Here is a 14,668-nt window from a genome sequence, read left to right on the forward strand (position 1 = left end):
GCCAAGCCCTCAGGACGAGCACTGGAAGGCAGGTAGGAACTGAGCCGACGGGTGTCTTCCCCAGGGAGCCTCTTTGGGTCACCCTCTCCAAGAGCCGGCAGGCCCACTGGAGGAGAGACCTCTCCCGGTGATTAATCCCACCCCCTACCTTAGGCTCCAGACAACGGAGTCCACCCAATGGGCAGCCAAGAAGGGCCGCTTCCTGGAAGTGAGCAAGACCCTCTGGAGGAGGCAGGGACTCCAGCAGAGGAGGCAAACTTACGGAGAGGCTGGGCTCCAGAGTGTCGGTGTTCACAATAATGGGAGAAGGGCTGGCCTGAAAGAGCAAAACACACCCGTGTGAATGGAGCTGCCCTCGGCGGGTTCTCTGCAGTGTCTCCACTTGCCCAGGGCGACCCCTGAGCTGCATGCCCAGCTTTGGCATAGAGATCTCACAAGGGAGTGTCATTTCCATCGGGGAGGAGAGCAGGATCAGGGCCCCTCCTGCCCCGGCTCCCAATTATCCAGCTGTTTGCCATCTGACTGAAAACTTGCCAACTCTAACATGTTTTTTCCTCTGATCTGGAGTGCCCACTTTATCCAACTCCCTAGTCTTGGGCAGATCCTGGACAGATCCAGAATCCAGCAATCTCTCGGGTTCTGTCATTACCCAGGAGAAGGGATGAGAAAGAAAAGATTCCTTCATCTTTAGCAATATTGTCTCTTTTTTTTTCCCACCAACTATGCCCCAGGAGCTAACCATGACCACAACAACTAGATTTCAAAGGTAATTTTAAATGCACAGTATCAAATAACAAAGCACAATAAATTAGGCAGGGAACCATTTTTATGATAATTGTTTAAAAACTCCTTATTTTTAACAATAGATCAAAGGTCTGGCCAAATGAAAAGGCGTTTCTTCCCATCCTACACCAACAAGAGCAACCTGGTCTGACAGTCGGACTTCAGGCCCCCTGCCCCCCTGCCCCTCCAGCCCCAGGATGCCAGTTTCAGTTTGGGAGGTTTTCGGTTCTTGCTTGGTTCCAAGCTTGAACTTGTTAGCAGAAATACTCAAAACAGGAAGCTGTTGCCAAAACCCGAACCCATGGCGGTCAAGAGTTATTAATCCATTACCGAAAACCCGCCTAGAGAAGTTGTCCCGAAAGCCAAAATCTGTATAAAAACAAACATGCTCAAAAAATGCAAATTGGGAAAACAGACACCCAGGAAGAAAAAGATGTTTTAAATCATTAAAAGGAAGAAGTGGGGAGGGACTGGGGTGGAGAAATGCACACCCAACACCAAGTGATATTCCTTTCACAACAGGTTTCTTTGAAGACCTTCAGAAGCCCAGTGGCTGAGCTCTCCCCCCCTCCCCCCCTCCCTCTCTCTCTCTCTCACACACACACAAACACACACACAACTTTGGTCCGTCCATCCATCCATTCTGCAGGTAACAGTGTTGCCTTCGGAGCACAAATAAACTGAACTCTCAGATTTCATTTTAACTGGTTAATAATAAAGGAGAATATTTGTATCTCAGGGCTGACGTGGGGGGAGGGGGGCAGTGCCGAGGATTAGCACTGAGGATGTTACCTAGTTTGGGTAATGAAACCTCTGCAAGGAAACAAGCAAGCTCAGAGGCCACCAAGGACCCCACATAACTGGTTAACTTTACAGCCTTCGGTGCAGAATGAATCCACCCGTCTGCTTCCACTCCTGACTCATATCTCCATGGGGGCTCCGCGCGTGGGGGCCTCGATCCAGCGCCCTCCCCATCCCGGGTCTTCCCAAGTTTCCCAACCCTCCTCCCCGCAGTTTTCCCAGGCGACGGGAGCTGTCCAGCACCGGTGCCTCCTGAAGTGGGCTCCAGCTCTTCTTTCGAGGCGGGCAGCTGCGGGATGACGGGCAGCCCCACCCCTCCCGGCCCCAAGGGATAAGCCCTCTTCCCAGCCTCCTTCAGAGCCACTGCCAGTCAGAGCGGGCATCTGGGCTTGGCTGCCCAGGGGCAGATTCAGCCAAAGGCCAACATGCCAGGAAGAAGAGCTGCGTCCTTATCCACAGAAAAGAACTGGGGAGGGGGAGGGAGTGCCCGGATACCACTGACTCGGATTTTGCCCTCCACCGGAAGACATTTCTGTACGAGGGAGAAGCCAGCCTGGCAGCCCCATCAACGCCCTTCCTTTGGCCTCCCATTCTCTCTCTAAAATGCCTGGAGTGCACTCAGGATCCTACAATGCTCGCTCATCAGCCCAAATGGCTTTCCAGCCAAATGAACCCCTTGTTCCCAGTGGTGACTCTGAGCTGAAAGGCTGACTTTGGGGCCAAGAGGAGTGAGGAAGCAGAGCTGGAGCAGTCACAAGGAGGAAGGGCAGCCCACCTGATCCTCAGAATCCCGAATTCCAGATCTAGGTTGGCCAAGATCCCCAAGTAGGCTCTGGCAAGAGATGGATGGTCTCCCTTAGCAACATCCACTCAGTTATTTTATGTTTTGACACCCCCCCCCTTCCCTCCCAGTTCTGAATAAAAGCAGATGGAACCAAGCAGAGTCCAGCACAGGCTGAACAGCAGTAAACGGAAAACCGCACGAGAAATGAAATTTCAGACCAAATCAACAGAACTTCCAAAAGGTGCCACACTTTAAAGACAGATTCAGACAGTCTGACAAACTGGGTGCCAGGGAAGAGTCAGCTTCATGATGGGAGCAGAAATTAAACCCTCCCACAGAGATTGAGGGAACTGAATATGGTCAGCACCAACATACCGATAAGTATCGTGAGCTGGAACTCCAAGGGCTAAGTCCATGTGATAAGACGGGCCTATTCTCTACCGCCCCAATTACTCACTGTGCAGAATACTGCTTATTGTATTCTTTATCTCACAGAAAAAGCGACAGCAGCTTTCATTGGAATACAAGCAAAAATCTGTCAGTAATAATAGTAGTAGCCGTAAGTGGCTCTACAGTGAGCCAATTGCCTAAGGAAAGGATGCGCAACTCTAGGCTGGCCATGTTAGAAGCTGCGTAGCCATTGTCAGATGAGGAGAAGACCCCCCCCCAAGTCAACATTAGGCAGGGGTCTCCCCAACAAAGGAGGCTTTTCCAATGGCCTCTGAGTACCTTTAGTCATGTGGGGAGAGGGAAGGCCTCCAAGGCTTCTGGAAAGAACCCCTGAAGCCATTGCCTTCCAGTGGCAAGCTCCCAGGAGCAGCTAGCCTGGCCAGAAAGTGCTGGGTAGCCATTCCTCAATCTGCCTGAGCCTGGCTTGCAAATAACACCCCAGCCCCCCTTTTCCACAGCACTGGGAAACGGCACAGCTCAAGGCACCCTCCCCTCCAATTTTAGGCTCAGCAGGCATTGTCTTTTCAGCCAACAGGGGTTGATGGGGTTGGTTTTGTAGGCAGGAAAGCAGCAAAGTTACCCTCCTGCTGCCCGAAGGGGAAGAGAACTCGGGACCCTCTTTCTTTCATGGAGAGCTGTGCAGATGCCGACCGATCTAAGTTCAGAATGGCCAAGGTCAGGCTTCTTAGAGAGACAACGCTCCACAAGAGTGAAATACAACTTCTTTATATACATTAGGATCGTTATAGAGCAGATGTCACAGATCAGCAGGCAGCACTAGCCACAAATTACAGGTTCCCAGACCTAGAATCTGCCATCTCCAAGGCTTCCGGTCCAAAAAGGGTCCCGAGCGGCTCAGACGCTAGTCAGAGAGCCCGAAAAGAAGGGAGGTCCCTCAGCTGATTCTCAGCATCTGCTGAGAAAGATTTGGAGGTTCGCAAGCGGCAGCCTAGCTTTCAAAGCCAATGTAATCGAATGAATCATTTTATGAAATACCCATCATTGGGTTCTAAGCCAAGTTTGTTACCTGCTAGAGAGAAAGAGAAGCGAAGTCAAATTAGTGCCTCTCCCACCTCAAAAATTAGTCATCAGATATTGACACACAACTGGCAAGACTCAGGACTAGGCCAGACCACAAACCCCTCAGTTCCACTCTGAGTGGCTCCGTGGGCACATTGAAGTGGTTTTCTTGGCCACAAGACCAAAGTGGCTTGTTTTGGCTTTTTTGACTTCCAGATTGGGAGCATTTCCAAGATCAGCCAAGGTTGGCCATCCTCATGGCATCAAGTATCATTGAAAGGCCTGTTTCTGAGAAATGACCCCAGCAGCTAAGCAGGAAAATTGCAGGTACGAAGGAGGGAAGGAGAAAAGGCAACCTTGCTGGGAATTGAAGCTCCTTATCCCCCAAGCCCCCATCAGCCCCCTCCTCTCCTGCTTCTTCATGAGTTATTCCAATGGCAGCAGAGCCTGAGAAGATAAGGACCCGTATTTTATTATTAGTGCATCAAGGACCTAATGTTATCTGTGGAGATTCAGAGATGAGATAAAATTCCTGGAAGAATCTGGGGGAAATTGGCTGCATCCTTGTGATCTAGGGGATCTGCCTGGAGGTTGCCTGGGATCTGAAGACCCCTCTTCTGTCTCACAGGTCCACTACCCAAGCTCCGCCTTTAAAAGGTGGTGTGACTCCATTATCAGTCTCCCCAAGAGACCACCCTGCCCAGGGCCAGCAGGATGGTCTAGGATGGCAGACACTAAACCTATCAATAAATGAGAAATGGAAAGACCTCCTGATGGGATCAATGTGGACCAACAAGGTTTGGTTTCAGCCCATTACAGCCCCAGCATAAAGACCCCATGAAGATTGTCTCAGGTGCACAAACAGCTCCCAGTAGAGAACCTAGGGGTCAGGGAAGATGGTTGATTGCTATCGCTGGAGGCTTTCTATTCAGATACCTGGGTGGGAGAAGAAGGTGTCCAGAGGAACACACTCTGGTAGGAAAGGACCACCATAGCCCACCTGTGCACAACAGGCGACACAAAGTGGGGGCACCCCATTGCAGACTCAAGAGAAAAGCGCAGGCGAAGCTAGAAACAGGTACAACTTCCCAGAGGTAGGCGGCACATGAATTAACAACCGGTTCACCCAGCACCAAAAATGTGAGTGCACGCGTGTCTTAAAAAATGCAGCTAAATGGGACGGCATAGCGCCAGGGAGGGGGTTATGGGCAGGCCCACCTGCAGGTCACAACTACCGGTTCACGGAACCGGTTTGAACCGGCAGCAGCCCACCACTGCAGCTTCCCCAATCTGCCTCTCTTGACTTGGAAGACCCCAAAAGCCGCCCTCCAGATTTGCGCAAGGGGCTGAGAGGCAAAAATCCCAGGAAGGATCCCTCGTGATTGACTGGCTACCCCATAACAGGGCAGGTCAGAGGCACACAGCGGTTCCCCCAAGGAAGCTTCCTTCTGACTGGGGCTGGGGGGCAGATGCTGGGAGTCCCTAGGATGGAGGGGACCCGGGAGAAGCCCTCCGTTCTCAGGGCTCCACTTATACTAAATGCCAGGCAGCTGAGGCGGGGGGGGGGGGTTCGTTCCCTCTGAGTCATAGCAAATGCCAGAGCAACCCGCGGTGGCAGATATCCTGCCTTGCACAGAACAGGCAGAACATCCCGAGGGGAGTCAGGCGAAGCGGCAGGGTGGCTCCCCATGGCCCCCACCCACCACTCCAGCAGCCTGGAACTCCCACGCCAGCCCACCAGCCGGCTTGCCCACTTCCCCTGCTTTCCCCCAGCTGTGCTGCTTTCCACTCCACTCCACTCCCCCCCACCCTCCTCCGCCTCCACCTTCCAGTGCCAGGATGAACCTCCCTCCCTCCCTCCCTCCTCCCTCCCTCTCTGAATAGAACATGAGTAGCCATAGCAACCTCACCCTGCCAACCTCCCACCTCCAGCTTCTCGGCCCCATCCTCTCCCTCGCTCGCTCCCCCCTCTTGCCTCAGGAAACGCACCCACCTCTGGGACCATCACAGCCCTCCTGCCCCAGCCGTCCACCCTCAGCCAGGCGCCCCTCAACACGCCCCCCCCTTGCCCCATTTTATCCCTTGTCACCCACTCCTTTCGCCTCAGGCAACCTCCGAGCAGCCAGCAATGCCCATCCTGGGGACCATCAAATGCTCCAGAGAGGGAGAACCAAGTCACCAGAAGCTAAGGCTGGCTCTCACTTTTCTGAACCCCCCCAAGCCCCCCAAATGGTGTTGTGATGGGTTGGACTGGAGAACCCTGGACTGGCTCCTTCCCGGTAGCCCCCACTCCCACATGGCACAGACCAGCCATGGGGCAGGAAGGCCCCCCTCTCCAGATCAGACTACCTCCCTGCACCGCCCTCCTGCCAACCGATTTGCCAACGGCACGTGTGCCCTGTCCTGGGCCACTCCACAGTAGCAAAGGGGCACAGGTTCCTTTATGCCCTGGCTAAGGATCCCCACTTCACTAGCTCTGGAAAATGATGGGGGTGGGAGAAGGCAGAGGAGCGTTGAAAAGACTCTGCGGCGGGGGGGGAGGGAGATTCCTGGCCTACAAAATCAATCAGAGCAGCCTGGCCTCCCCCAGGCTCTGCCAATTCCCCTCCAGTCTTGTGGAAACTGACACCAGTGACAAAGTGGGGCCAAAAACCAGGGGCCTGATTGCCCCCCACCTCCCTTCAGGCCAGGTCTTCCTTCCCCAAGTGCCAGAGAGCTCGCCATGAGAGAGGCCAGGCAACTCCACAGAAGCACCTGCACACATAGCAGGGACACAGGAGGGGGCAACCTGGGACAGTGCCCCACCTCCCTTTCTGGCACCGCTAAAGACAGCCCCCTACCCAGTACAGGCCGTGAGGGACTATGCCACTTGGTCAGGCTGCCAGAGGGTGAGCCGCCCCAGGAGGCAGCCGAGCTCAGTGCAAGCCCTCCTGACACCCCTGTGAGCAATTTGGCCTGTCTGGGCCCTCTCTCTGAGCCGAGCCCCATCCTCCACAGCCTGCCGGGACCTCTCCAGCTCAACTGCTATGTCAGCCCCCCAAAATGCCTCCCTCTCCCCAGTTCTCCCAACCCTTTTCTCATCACGCCACCATTGTGCCTTTTGACCAGCACTGTATTAAACAGCCAGACCCAGAGCAGAGCCTCCTTCACTCCCGCACGCGTGCACACACGCACACACACAGAGAGACATATGCACGCACATCTTCCCACTGCCATCTTAGGAGAGCGATGTGTATGTACCCATTTCCATCTGACAGCTCTGGGGAGGAGAAGGAGCCCTGCAGCTTCACACACACCGCACAGATTGCCCACCGTAAGCCCCTCCCCCCCAGGAGCTGGCCAAGCTGCCTTTGCAGGGGGCATTAGGGAAAAGCCCAGGCAGGTCTGCCACAGCTGCAGTGCCCAATGCCAAGGTGAGAAGCCGGCGCCACGCAGCCAGAGGGCTGTTCCCCCTCCCTACCCCTGGACGGCCCCCAGGATTCTGCCCTCGAGGGCTGGGCTGGGCTGGGCAAGGCGGCCTCCAGCAACGGCGGCTTGGCCCACTCGCGCAAGGCGGGACCCACCGAGACAGCCTCCATTTTATTGCCTCGCGTGAGGCTCCATCCATTTTCTCGGCTGGTGTCGCCGAGGCGGCTGCGGCGGCGGGGGGGGGGGGTCCGGATCCCTTTCTGGGCCGGCCCGAAGGGTCCGAGGGCCGCCAGCCACCTTTGATCAGAAGCGGGGGGCCTGGGGGCTGCCCACCGGCTGCTCGGCCTGGGTTAAGGGAAGGGGGCATCCGCGCGTGGACCGCTCGCTCGAGGGCGGCGGCGGCGGCAGGGCTGGGAGCGCCCCTGCCCGGTGAGGCCTCGGTCCCCCGCCCGTCCGCCCGCCTCCCCCTGGCGCCCGGGGAGCGGCACCCACCTGTTCATACCAGTCGCGGTTGGAGCAGGTGCACTCGGGCCACCAGGCAGGGCTGCTGCCGTTGATCTTGGGGGTGCCCGCCCCGCCGCCCCCCTTGGGCGGCCCCTGCTTGGGCGGCGCGGGGGGGGCGCTGTCGCGGGCGGTGGGCACCAGCTTGCCCTTGGCCCGGGCCGTGGGGGTGGCGCCCCCGGCCTGCGAGGGCAGCGTCTGCGAGCCGTAGCCCCCGTAGCCGCCCCCGCCGCCGCCGCCGCCGAACTGCTCGTGCTGCTGCCACTCGCCGTAGCTGGGGGGGCTCCATGCGCCGCAGGGCCGCCATGCGCGTCACCTCGTAGCACTCCGGGCAGCGGCAGCAGTGGTGGTGCTTGTGCATCTTGGCCGCGCCGAGACAATGACCCCGCCGCGCCGCGCCCGCCCGCCGCCGCCGAGCCCGTCACCTCCGCGGGCGCGCCGACCACGCCGCCGCCGTCGCTAGCGCATCATCACCGCGGCGGCGGCGGCAGCCGCGCTGCATCGCCCAGCCCTCCGAGCCTGCCGAGCGCCCGCTGCCCCCGCCGGCCGAGCCTGCCGCTGCTGCCAGGAGCGGGCGGGCGGGCGAAGCCCTGTCGGGGCGCGGGGGCTTCTGCGGGCTGGCGGAGCCTGCTGCTGCTGCCGCCGCCGCCGCCGCCGCCGCCGCGGTTGGGGAGAGCGGAGGGGCCGCCGCCGCCTGTGGTCCCTGGACGGGAAAGAGGGAAGGCAGAGCATCGCGCTCGCCCCGCAGCTCCCGTTCGCCGCGCCGCAGCCAATCGGCGCGCAGGGCAGCGGCAGCAGCGCCGAGCATGTTAAGCAGGGGGCCCTTAAAGGCGCAGCGGCCGCCCTCCCCGACCCCGCCTCTCCCCTCTGCCCGCTCCTGCCGTCTTGACAACACTCGCCCTGCGAGGTAGGCTAGGCAGGGCAAGTCCCCCCGCAGGCGGCGCGGAGCCCTTCCCTTCTTCCTCCCAGGGATCTCGGCCTGGGCTTCTTATCCCTCTTCTCTCCAACCCTGCCAGCTTCCCAAGATCAGTCAAGGTCAGAGAGCAGCCACCCCTCACCTGGGCCAAATCAGGGCTTTCTCCCAGGGCGGCTTTTCTGGCAGCCCTGAGGAGTTTGCTACCTTTGGGGCATCCTGGGGTTAACTAGACCGAACTCTGGTGAAGGCCAGGCCGGCCCAGCCTTCAAAGACTACCTTCCTCAAAGGAATTCCCTAGACATTTTCATTTCTCAAAGAGCGCACAGAATCTGAACTCCTGGCTTGGCATCTTGGCATGGCACCAGCAGCCCTCCTGTGTCCTCTGAAGTGCGGCTCCCAAACCTCCTAACATCAACATCCTCACTAGTGTGCTACACACGAAGCATGATTCACACATGATTCGACTTTTTGCCATCAGGTGCAAACTGAATCAACTCTGGTAGAAAAAAACAGAGCAACCTGTGACACTCTGTTGCATAGAAGCTGTCCGGAGAGTAATTTGTGTTTTATCTCACAGAGAAAGGATGAATCCCGAGAAGACTCTTCTTCTCAAAACACCTCCTATGACTTGGGCAGGGCCATTCTTCCAGCCATATCCTCTCTACCTACCTCCCCCCCTCAGCTTTCAAATCAAAGAAATGCCTCTCAGAACAGGAACCCCCACAAAAGTCCATCAAAGCAAGAGACCGGTGAGTTCAAGTCCCACCTCAGCTGTGAAAGCTAGGAAGAGGAAGTTGGGTTAGATAGGTGCACCGCCTTGGGTTAGTTCTAAAAGTAATACAGGCAGGATACAAATATATAAATAAAAGTGAATTTTTTTAAAGCCTCTAACCCATGTAGATTTGTCTTTGGGGCCATTATTAGTCATGCTAACCCTATGCTTCTTAATCAGGAATTGTGGGGTTCCTAGCCCAGCCCCAAACCCCGAATTCAGCGACTTGAACACTTTTTCTTCTGCCTCTGGTAAACCTGACAATGCTCCGGTCTGTGCCTGCATGAGATTGAAGTGGAAGGAGAGCCCTCCTTCCCTTCAGTCAGTGCAGCCCTTGAGCAGCAGCACAGGGAGCCAGGATCTATACCCGAAACCCCCACTCCCAGTGGGAGCCTCCCATAAAACCACTGATGTTCTTCCCCACACTGGGCACAATTCTGCCACAGAAGTTGAGAAACACCCGGACTCCTTTGTCCTATTCCCAGCAGCCACAGAAAGTGTCAGGCGGAGTGAGGGGCCAGCCACATCCAGAGGGTGGGATTTGAGCCCAGGGCTCCCTGAAGCTACACTTCTCCCAAACCTGATAGAAGCCCCCATCCTCATTCCAAACAAGGGCCTCTGTGACACAAAGGAAACATAGGAAATCTTCATTAATGTACCTGTAACAGGACCATTTTTGCCTGGTTGCTGAATGTGCCCACTGGAATGCCACTCAAAAATGGCAGGTGCCCCTTCCTTAGCCATTACAGCGCATCACAAGAACTGCCACCATCAATCCAATGCCACCCTAGAGCGTGCCCCAAACTGCACAAGGAGGTGGACCTCAAGAATCTCAACAATGGACATTCTGGCAGGGGAGAAGTGACCCTCCAGGACCCGATTAGCTGATTTGTATATGGATTTTGAGGGGCCTGTTCTAAAAACCCCAGGACAACCAACGCAAACCACGCTGGGTGGACCCCTGCCCCACATTAAGCCTTGTTGGTTTCGCCTAGAGAGCGGCACACGCTCTCAACTGGGCCTGTTTTGTGAACTACAGTAAGCCCCTTTCTATTCCAGAAGCCAACCTGAACCAAGTAGCTTGGTAGCAGGTCCTACAAGATCCTACTAAGGGTAGGGTGGAGGTAGGACGGAGTAATTCTGGGTGACTCGGGGGCTCTTTTCTCAGTCATTCAAAGCAAGGCCCACCATGCCCAGCCCTGGTATGTGGTCCTTCTGTCCCTCTGTCAGAGAATACATTACCAAGAAAGGACCAGGGGAAACTGAGGCAATAAAAGAGGGAAGTAGCAACATCTGCAGAGCAAGGCCCCAAAGGGAGAGGAGGTGATCCAACTGGTTGGAGGGTTTAGCACTCAGTCCTCCAAAGCACTGGCACAGTGACATTGGGGCCAGGGGTGAAATCCTCCCGGTTCGGAGCAGATCGGGCGATCCAGTAGTGATTGTGGCAAATGGTTCGGAGAACTGGTAGCGATGGCGGCGCGAGGCTCCACCCACCTGCCCGGGTGTCATTACTTCCTGGTTTTAACCAGTAAGTAATGTGTTTTTTACCCTCTGCGCAGAAGGTTTTGCTCATGTGCAGAGGGTCTGTGCGTGCATGCACTTCTGAACCGGTAAGGAAGGTAAGTAGATTTCACCCCTGACTGGGGCCCAAATCAACACCTCATTGGGAGGGTTAAATGAGCATTATGGGAATCGTAGTCTACCAGCTGCAGAGTCAATGCAAGTGGGGAACTTCATCACCTTTGGAAGCAAATGGTCAGCAGCTCCAAGCAGCCCCAGGAAGCTCCTTCTGAGCTCAGGGGAAAGTGGTGAAGCGCAGGGGAAACCTCCAGCCCCACCACAGTAACATCACAAGCCAGATTTCCTTTCAGAGAGGCCTCCACCTATGCTGGGGTGGCGAGCTCCTAGCCCACCCTTCCAGAGCCAGGAACAGCCGCCCCTCCAGCATCTCCCTTGACTTTCCTTCCAGGCCTCTGGATCTCAAGGTCTAGAAAAGCAGAGGGGGAGAGGCAGGCTGTTCCTTCAAAGCGCCCCCCTCCCTCCTCACTGGGTCCCCTTTAAAGAAGGAAGGTAATACAACAGATTTCTGAATGGCTGTTCCCTCCCCCTCCCACCCACTCACTTCCTAGCCAATCAGCCGCAAACTGGAATCTCAGCAGCAGAGATTTCTTAAAGGCACCGTTGAGGGCTCACCAAATCCCATTTCCAGGCTTTTCGGTTGCTTTCCAAAAACACCCCCGTGTTTCGCCTCTTTCGCCAATTCTTCCCTCCCAACCTGGTGCTGCCCAAGCGGCCTGATGGCATGCAAAGCCCCGAGGCCAACCTGGGATGCCAACCATATCAACGTCACCTGGAGGAGAGCTTGCCCAGGCATTTCTGCCTCTGGACAATCTGCCCAGGGGTCTAGCAGGACAGAAGCTTCCCTGGTTACTTCACAGATGTGTGGGGCAGCTCCTCTGAATTGAAGAAGGGACTTTCCCACTAGGGGAATCCTCCTCTGAACAGATGATGGTTGGCATATAATCTGTCTCCTACGGCCACCCAGTATTTGCTACAATAGACCAGCACGCTGCCCCCCTCAGAAGAGAGTGTGGGGGAGGGGGTGCAGAAAAAATTATTGCTATGGGCAACTTGTATTGCCCTTATGGGGTTAGGGGGCAGAGGGAAAGCAGGAAACCAGAGAACTAAATCCTGACTGCAGGTTTCCTCCTCTAGGAATTGAATCAGGGCTCAAAGGCCCTGCAGTTAAAATCTGCCCCAGCCTCAGTGGTGGGTTGCCCCTGGTTCAGACCGGTTCGCAAGAAGTGGTAGTAAAACCAGTGGGAGGCTCCGCCCACCGCCCCAGATGTTGCCATCCGGGGCGCGATCCCGTTGCAAACTGGTAGTAAAGGTAAGTAGACCCCACCCCTGCTCAGCCCCTCTCATCTTCCTGCTCCCCACAGCAGCTGTGCTTTACCAGGAATTGCTGGGACTGGAAATGGTGGCCAGGCACATGGCTCCAGGGGACCAGGGCCAGAGGGCTGTTCCCTCCCTTTCGGGAGAGGAGCCACATCCTGAGGCCTGAAGGTGAGCACACTTGGACAAAAGGGGGGGAGGGGAAGGGTGGCCCAACCCTTGGAGTTGGAGGTGAAGCAGGGAGGAAGCCAGGAGGCTCCCCCTCTGCTCCTTGTCCCCATGCCTGCCCCAAAAGGTCCCTCTCCCTGGGGCACAGAGCCAGCCTCCCCTGTTGCTGCCTTGAATGACCAGCGAGAACCGCCAGGCGCTGGACCCCCAAGGACAGGATGGAGCTCCTGGCTGAAGCCACGTGGGACTCGAGGCCCCCAATACCCCCCCTCAAAGGTCTCCTCTGCCATTCCTGCAGCCAGCCTCTCTCCTGGCTCCACGCAGGCAGCAGCTGGGTTGCTAGGCAGCAGCAGGAAGATGTCCGGAGAGGAAAGGAGCCCACGTGAAATCGGCTGCAATCGTGGCCCAAACCTGGGCTCTCCCTCCGCTGCAAGGACGCCGCTGCACACACCCCCATCACCGCCCATTGTTTTGACACTCAGGAGGCTGCCGGACACTCCCAGGTAACGGCTGACCTTCCAACAGCACTGAACTGCAGGCTGTGCTTGCAATCGAACAGGGGAAGCTCTGTGCAGGCAATTTGGGAGCAGAAGCAAGATGCAGATACGCCCTCATTCACCCTCATCCACCCCCTCCTGCCCCAAAACTTGACATTACTGACTTGCAGGACCAGCTTGGCAAAAGACTCTAGGAGTGTGGTTGACGCGTGGGGACCTTCATGCAAGACAAAAGGCGAGCACCCCTTTTAGCTGAGCTTGCTTTGTTTCCTAAGTTTTAGAGCCTGGTTTTTTTTCCTTTGGAGGGGGACCCTGCTGGTTTAAGGGGAAGAGAAAAGCTGGCTGCCCCAAGGGCTCTTAAACCCAACTGGACTCCAGAGAGAAATTGGATTCCCTCCCTCCCACCCACACAGACACACACGCAATTCTCCTGCCCCCTCCTTTCTGCATCCAACTGAATCTTTTCACAGCCTTGTCCTCATCCCCACCTCATTTCACCGGAGGCCAAGCCCTGCTCCCATTCCTGGGTTTGCCCCCCGGCTGCTCCTCCGCAGCATTGAGACCCTCACCTTGGGCAAGAGGCTGCTGACACCCACCACCACCAGACTGCAGACTTGTGCGGGCAGCTCAGTCCTGCTCTGGGTCACTCTCACCAACCGTGGCACTGGTTCTGCCTCTGCGGCCCCCGTTCTTCTTCCCTGGAATGTTGAAAAAGCAATGAACTCTGGTGGACAGAGAAAAGGGGGCTTCCATTCCGAAAGGCAACAGAATTTGCCCGGTCCGGCTGCACCTGGGATTGTGGAACTCCTCAGGAGCAAGAGGGAAAAGCCCAACGAGCTGCAAAGGACTTGAGCCCTGGGGCCAGGCACCCCCAGGTTAGCCCTGGCTGCATCAGCAGAATCACACACACACCCTGGCTCACAACCATCCTGAGGAGACTCAGGGAGGGACGGGGAGAAGCCTCTTTTTGCCGATACCCCCCTGCAACTCCACCAGCAGCATGGCGGCGGCTGAGATGGTTTTAAAAGCTTGGAAGATTATTTGCACACTTGCCTAAGATTCATGGTGATTAGCAGTGGCCGAGAGCTACGACGTATTTGCTAATCTTTCCTCCTGGAGTCACTTTTTCTCAAATCTGCTCCTCTGGGCACCTAAGCTGTTGACCGGGCTACAACCATCCACCTGCCAATTCTGTCTGCTGTTGCCATGAGAATGAGAGGCTTGTTCTTTCCTCTTTCAAAAAAGAAGCACTGAAAAATCACAGACACTAATTTTTCAAGCTTGGCCAATTAAAACACAGCTTGTTAAGGAGGCCTCAAGGTCAGCGTGAAAGTGAAGCAGCACAGACCCCTGCAACTGACCAGCCGGGCTCTCTTCCCGGCCTTCGACTTTTGGAAGCCAGGAGATGATGGAGGCAGGAGGGGGGAGGGAAAGGGGGGCTGTGGGGAGGAGCTACTCTAATGCCCAAACTGAGGACCCGCCCCCCCATGCCCCCTCCGCCTGGGCCAGTCTGGGGCTGGGGCAGCCTTGAATCAGGGCAGGGGGATGAAAGGGCTGCAGGACCTGGGATCCCCCCAGGGCTAGCAGGGGCTCCACCACTGGCTGGAGAAAGGCAAAAGGGCAAGGGGACCACTGGAGCTTCCAGTGGAAAAGTTCTCCCCATGTGGTTCTGC

General features: G+C 56.5%; 1 protein-coding gene across 1 annotated transcript in view; it reads right to left on the minus strand.

Moving 5' to 3' along the window:
* The window catches only part of DLG3 (discs large MAGUK scaffold protein 3), a 41,689-nt gene that overhangs the window by 23,661 nt on the left and 3,360 nt on the right, over positions 1-14,668 (minus strand). The window contains exons 4-5 of the mRNA XM_070951825.1: positions 13,565-13,693; positions 263-316 (exon numbers count right to left, since the gene is read on the minus strand). Coding sequence (XP_070807926.1) covers positions 263-316; positions 13,565-13,693 — 183 coding nt within the window. The remainder of the gene's footprint in view (positions 1-262; positions 317-13,564; positions 13,694-14,668) is intronic.

The sequence above is a fragment of the Pituophis catenifer genome, unplaced genomic scaffold, assembly GCF_029215685.1.
Source record: "Pituophis catenifer annectens isolate HBS135680 unplaced genomic scaffold, rPitCat1.0.hap2 SCAF_11, whole genome shotgun sequence".
Classification (NCBI taxonomy): Eukaryota; Metazoa; Chordata; class Lepidosauria; order Squamata; family Colubridae; genus Pituophis; species Pituophis catenifer.